Source organism: Cryptomeria japonica, chromosome 10, assembly GCF_030272615.1.
Source record: "Cryptomeria japonica chromosome 10, Sugi_1.0, whole genome shotgun sequence".
In the NCBI taxonomy this organism is placed as follows: Eukaryota; Viridiplantae; Streptophyta; class Pinopsida; order Cupressales; family Cupressaceae; genus Cryptomeria; species Cryptomeria japonica.
The window spans coordinates 785,417,681-785,425,078 of record NC_081414.1 but is presented as its reverse complement, the minus strand read 5'-3'; the positions used below and the strand labels follow the sequence as shown (position 1 = coordinate 785,425,078).

The window sequence follows — 7,398 nt, the reverse complement described above, 5'->3', positions numbered from 1 at the left end:
ATAATTCAACTCCTTATAAAAGTTCAAAATCTTCCAAACCGAATCCAATTACAGAAAATTTTAAACAGACAAGACAAAACAGATATGGAAGCGTTTCTTTTATAGGTATCTTCTTCGCCTACCCAAATAAGTTATACTGAAAAATAAAAGCATAGTTGGAAACAATCCCTCTTTCTGAAGAATTATTTTAATTGCCTGTGTCTGTTACTAACATTTGATATTGATATCCTTATTTCATTTGCAGTATTCTAGTGTTACAACTGTAGTACCTTTATTGGTTTTCAACTTTTTCAGCTGCATATTTTATTGTAATCTACTTTATTAAGTAATAAAAAATTGAATGGAATATAGGTTTCCCAAACAAAATTTCCTTTACAGTCAAGAACACGTTCTGAATTAACTTTGGGTCCTTAGTCGGTTGTGACGTTGACATAGTTTGGTATAACAGCGACTTGTGGGCTCCCAAGATGCAGAGACGTTTTCAAACCCCAAGGTATACGTGGATTCCTTGGTTCAAACCATTCTCAATAATGCTGAATCAAAACGAAAATATCTTACTCTCGGATATAAGTATAATGGGAGTAGTAGGATTGAGTATCTAGAAGCCCAACTGTCCTTTATGTTGATATCTTATCTTCTTTGGACTCTAAAAGTATCTTTTTAATCCTTCAACTTTTTGACAATCAGTAGAAAAAGCTGTGAGATCCAAAAATGGCTCAAGTGCATCCTGATTCTATCTTATCATCTCCCCATGTTTTTATCGATCATAAATTTTGTTCAGCCTCAGCTACCCACTTCACAGTTTGGAAGAAATCCCTCTTACTGAATGGCAAAGGATTCACCGTGTTCAATTCCTTGGGAAATCTGGTTTTCAGAGTGGATAATTATGCATCCAATGCTAAAAATGAAGTGCTTCTCATGGATGATGCAGGCCAGCTTCTTCTCACATTAAGGCGCAAGGTATTCAGTTTGAATTCAATACAGTATTTTAAGTTTTGATTTCTTTAGACGAATCATCTGAATTCATACTCTTTCATTAGAATCATTTATTATCATGATTTTATATGAATGTAAACAAATCAAAATTGAAGTAGCTTGATTTCAAATGAAACACGTAAATAAATGAAAATTTAGGCTATAAATGGTATCAGATTTCCACAATTCATATCGATAATTGTTAAAATATTTCTGAATGTGATTGCATCAACATTTTGGATCACACTAGGTGATCCATCATCATGATGATAAAATAGAACATAAGAAGAAAAATACTGTTTTCTACTTATATTCATTTTCACTAATTTTTTTAAGCTTCATTTTTAATAATCTCTGATACTAAATTTGATTTATCAATATCATACTCTTTCAGTATAACTATTTATTAGCATAAATTCAAATGAATCACGTAAACAAATCAAAACTTATAATATACTTGTTTTAACTTGATTATTTTTCTGTTGACATGATTATCAGACTAATTTTTATAAATTTCATATTCTATGTTTTGATTATCAGACTAATTTTTATAAATTTCATATTCTATGTTTTGATTTTTGTTAAATAGTTTATCTGATTACCATGATTGTCAAGATATTTTTATAAGCTTATCTTCTATAATCTCTGATAACTATATTTGATTCATCAGAGATGGAGTATTGGGAAAAGATGGGAAGCATTCAGAGGAGATCCCATGCAGTCTGAGAAGCCCACATTTAGCCTTGTAAAGTCTTTGGGATTCTCAAACAAAATTACCGCCAATGTATTTGCAAATCGAGGTAGAAAATCAAAGGTTTATGATTACAAGATCGAAGGGTCGTGCAAGTCATCATGCACAATATTCAGTGTCTCCGGAGAGACCATTGCACAGGTATTTAAAAGATAAAATCATTGTCCAATTTATTAAGATGGTTTTGGAGTTTGAGAAACTGATGGAAAGTGTGTGCAAGTGCAGGTTAAACGAAAGGAAGCCAAATTAGATATAGTGCTCGGGAATGATATTCTCAATCTGGTTGTCGAAGGGAGAGTGGATCAAGCCTTTGTAATGGGACTGCTTATTATGTTTGATCAGATAAGTTGAGTAGTTACATGAGAGAATAATCGACGGTAAAAAACATGTTAGCTGGTCTTATACGTCCTGCCGATTCTGCAAGAGGGGAAGGATTTAAACAATCCTTCAGTTGCTATTTTTTGGATGGGTTCCTGACCAAAAGGATATCACAACATTAATCTGGAGGACAGTGGCACAGAGGATGATGAAGAACATGAAGATTTGTAAGCCAAAGTTTATGAATCAAACTTAAGTTGTAAGTAAAAATTAAATTTAGCAATGCACCTAAATACAAACTCAAGCTTTATAACTTGATCAAAGCTTTAGCATTATTACAGTGGGGCACTCTATTTTTGGGCATGCAGTGGGGAATGGACAACTTTCAGTTGGGGCTGTTCGCACCGTTGTCTCATGTTCATACATGACCTGTTTCCAGTTCTGTTTTGTGTTGTTATGTATATATTGATTTCTTAACTTTTGTCATTAAATAATGTTTCTGTGTCTTCGATTGTACAGTTATTATATGTTTTTCTTTTTCCCAATTTCGTTTTGATCCATATTTATATATACAGCTCTTTAGTGACAGTTGAACAGTCATATCTGAAATCAACATTAAATTAAAAGAACAAAAATATTTAATCTAGAATATGGATATGTATAAAGTAAAGAAATAAATTTTAAATTTAGTATTGAGTTTGGGTAAGATTGTTGATTATATATAAATATATCAATTAAAAGCACAAAAAGATTTAATCTAGAATATAGATATGTATAAAGTAAAGAAACAAATTTTAAATCTAGTATTGAGTTTGGGTAAGATTGTTGACTATATATAAATATATCATTCAACAATACTTTATGTAGAATATAGATATATATTAAGTAAAGAAATAAGTAGCAGTACTATACATTTAATGTTGGTTTTAGGTAAGACTTTTTATAATATATATATATTAATAAACTACATTAATGTTGATTTTAGGTAGGACTATTGACTTATTACTGCTGACATACAAATTAATATATCATATTAAAAAATTTAATTAATAATTAGTTTGATAAAATACTATTTAGTATATTAACAATTATAAATGATAATTATATAATAATATTAGAGTGTCTTATGATTCAAATTAATTTATATGATTTAAAATTATAATGTAAAATAAAGTAAGGAAAGTGAAAGTGTATTCCTAATAAATTTAAAGAGAAATAAAAATAATAATAAAAAGAAAGCATATCAAATTAACTATATTTAGCAGATAGAGATAGTTGTAGAAAAGTATGTATTTTATGTTGATTGTTTCAAAGAAATGTCAAAAAACTTATACCATGATTAATAATTGTTTTCTTATGATAACGTTTTTTGGTATTTAAGAGAGGAGGTTAAAATACATAAAAAAAAAGTGTTGCTACATTATGTATTTGATAAGTTCGTCTCTATTTTGAATGTAATTATGTAAAAAGTTCTATTAATCTTAAAAGAGAATTAGTAGTTATCCAAATTACACAAATTTCAACAATGTAATTGTATGTAAATTAGTATTTATAAAACAACATGAATAAAGAGTAGGAGAAGAATGACATAACAAAAAAAAAGAGACAACATTATTATATCCATAAGGAACATCAATAATGGAGCTCATTTTAGCATAAATGAAATCCAAAGGTATGAGCTCCAATGTAAGGTTCCCAATCTTAATTTATTTACATAAAATAATTAATTTAACTCCATTATTTACAAAATATCATAAGTACAATCTTAAAGTTTAAGTGCTTATTCTAGGTAATAGAAAGTATATATTTTATTTATATAAATATAATATGGACTTTCAGGCCTTGTAATCATCAATAATATATCTATGAAGTACGAATTCACAATAAACATAAATTCATATTAATTTTCCTTGGTCAACATCAACCCGCATCATCATCCATAAGCCAAGGACAAAAGTATGACCCACAAGCTTTTTGTCCTAACCACAAAGCTATGCTTTCCTCGAGTTCTTCATGACACAAAGAAGAACTAACGCTAAATCAATAGCATATCTACCTAGAATAATGGTAAGATGTAAACCCTACTACAACTCGATACATCTACATGTTCTTATAAATAAATGAAATGTCTTATTATTAAGATATGGTAGAGAAATATATTAAAAAAATTTATAGGAAAATCTATCTATTTCAATGACTAAGGCTTTGGCCAAAGAACATAAAAATCATGGATTATCACAAAAAAAGACCATGTTCTTTTTTTACCCATATTTGGTACCCTTTAAAAAAATTGATAGCCCAAAAACTCACAAAGAGAAGTATCTACTTTCTTAGATGAAGATATACAAACATCACAGAAATACCCAAATATGATTGGCTTAATGCATATGATAAATGACATGATTATACACTTTTCTTTTTTGTAATATCATATTATTCAAGATCAATAACTCTATACCATTTATTCAAGAAGGAATCTACATGTTTAATGTGCAAGTTGAACATTCAACATGTGATATTCATAAGTCATCATGTTTCCAATGTAGTGATAACTAAATTTATGTCTCGATAAGAATACACAATTACAATAGAAATAAAAGATATTTAATCATTTAAAAAAGGTATGTTGATATTTATTAAAGAAGGTATAAGACATGTATGTACAACTAAAATGCATATACGAATCAGGATGTGCACATATATATGTATACATTCTAATGTTGAAACTAATAAATTTAAGATGAATAAGTCAACATTATGGATCAAAGGTAAACACACATGCCATCATTTCTATAGTACACAAGGGGAAATTGAAGATGTTCAAGATATCAAAAGAACATATGTTTATTCTTTCACAAGGATGCATAATATGAATAAAGAAGAATTTATTTATTTATAGTAAAAAGGAAACTATAGAAGGTCCACAAGATACATACCAAGCGCTAAAGTATGTTCAAGTTATGACTTTCATAGGGTACAATACTATAGAGAATTCTTAAGGCACTTTGACCACAAATTCAATAATTATAATTTAATGGGAAAAATATAATATATTTCTTGAATATTTAAAATAATAATGTGAAAATATTAATGTGCAACTCACTCTTACTAACACATTCTACAATTATTATCATCTTACCTCTTAGATAAAATAAATAAATCAATGACACCTCCTTAAAATGACAAGAATAACTTTAAGAAAACTCTCTCTATATTTATCCTATTTCAAATTGGATTACTAATCATATTATATAAAAAGGATATTATTACCTATCCTACATCCACTCACATAATAAACTTCTATTTCCAAATTGAAATATTAAAACTCTAAATGAATCATCACCATAACCCTTTTAAAACTAAGAATATTGATATTTGTATATTTCTTTAATATGTGGTTTCCCTATCCAAGATCAACTTATAATATAGCAATCTCCCTTTTGATAGCATAACAAACAAATTACAATTTATTATCTTAATATCTAATAATATGGAAATAAATTAACTTACACTAAAAAATAAGACCATAAAATCCTATTTTAATTTTCTTACAAAAGCAGAATAAACTTTTCTAATAGACAACCCCTATACGAATCTTTGATTAGCTATTCTTTACTAGTAAAAGTTATTCAAAATAACAATACTGTTTAGAGAAGGATATAATAAACTAGTCTAATGATTTCTACTACTTATGAATTCATCATAAATACTATAGAAGGGATTATTCAATAATTTATTCAACAAAATAGAAGGGGATAAATTTTTATGCCTCTACTACAAAGTAATAATCTCGAGATTAAATATGTTGAAGATGAAATGCCAAGAGATTTTTTCCCTCCAATATAGCTGACTATTAGGCTTTCCTTTCTAAGCTGTATTGGAGTCTTTATATATATATTTGCTGCTATGTACTCTTAATTTCTTCTTGAACTAATTATATAATAAGAGAATTCCCTAATTAAAGAGGATGTAGCCAATATAGGTGAACCATTGTAAAATCTGTGTGTTCTATATATTTGTGCGTTTATTTTATTTTTTTTCTTTCTTTCTTTTTCTTCCTACACTTTGTTTATTCACTTCCATAATCAAACAATTGGTATCAGAGTTCGTTGGTCAAGAGCTGGTTGGAAATTCGGTGTGAAATTTCTATAATTATGGAAAAGGCGAACAAGTGGAAAATTGAGAAATTCACAAGTCAAAATTTCAGTATTTGGAAGGTGTAGATGGAGTCACTGCTGATTAAGAAGGATCTCGCATTAGCATTGGAAGGAAAGGAAAAAGGACAAGGCAATTTATCTGACGAAGATTGGGAAACAATGGATAAGAAGGCAATAGCGAAAATCTTCCTTTCGTTGTCCAACAACGTGTTGTTCAATGTTTCATCATAGAAAACTTTGAAATAATTATGGGACAAACTTTCTTCCCTATATGAGATGGCTTCAGAATTTAATAAGGTATATATTATGAAAAATATTTATAATTTGAAAAATGAAGGAAGGTGGAATTGTGTCAAACCATTTCAATGAATTCAACACCTTAGTGACTCAATTAATCTCAGTTGGCATCACTTTAGATGATGAAATAAAGGAAATTATGCTATTATGTTCACTACCCAATATTTGGGAAGGCGGTGTAATTGCTGTCAGCACTTTGGTGGTAGCCCAAAGAAAATTGAAGTTTGATGATGTTGCATGTCTTCTTCTCAGTGAAGATATGAGAAGAAAGAATCAAGAGCCTTCATCCAAAGAAGCTTTGATGGTAGTAAGCACTAAAAGGATTCAAGAAAGAGGAAGCCCTCAAGAAAGAGGCAAGTATAATAGTAGGAAAAGATCCAAATCTATGAAAATATCGAAATCAAGAGGTCATGATGGCGAGTGTTGGTTTTGTGGTAAGGCTGGCCACACCAAAAGGAATTGTCGGTCTTACAAGAAAGCACAAGAAAAAGTGCAGGACAACGAAGCTAATACAACTTCTGATAGAGATGATGGTGTTTTAGTTCTTTCTACAACTATGACCACATCAAGTTCATGGGTACTTAATTCCAGAGCTTCCTTTCATGCCACTTCTTACACGGAAGCCTTCACTAATTATGAAGAAGGGTAGTTTCAAAGAGTGTATTTAGGTGACAATAAAGCATGCAAAATTATTGGGAAATATAATGTTTTGTTGCAACTAGAAGATGGAAGCAAATGGCTCTTGAAGGATGTTTGCCATGTTCCTAAACCCAAGAGGAACTTAATTTCCGTTAGTCAACTTTATGATCATGGTTGCCATGTATTCTTTACTTTTGATTCTTGGAAAGTAACTAAAGGGGATTTTGTGATAGCAAAGGGAAATAAAGTTGGTAGTCTATA

General features: G+C 29.4%; 1 protein-coding gene across 1 annotated transcript; it reads left to right on the top strand.

Moving 5' to 3' along the window:
* Positions 1-711: 711 nt before the first annotated feature.
* LOC131859249 (protein LURP-one-related 11-like) lies at positions 712-2,077 on the top strand. The gene is made up of 3 exons (XM_059212836.1): positions 712-960; positions 1,646-1,867; positions 1,952-2,077. The coding sequence occupies exons 1-3, from the start codon at positions 712-714 to the stop codon at positions 2,075-2,077; spliced, it is 597 nt and encodes a 198-aa protein (XP_059068819.1).
* Positions 2,078-7,398: the final 5,321 nt, after the last annotated feature.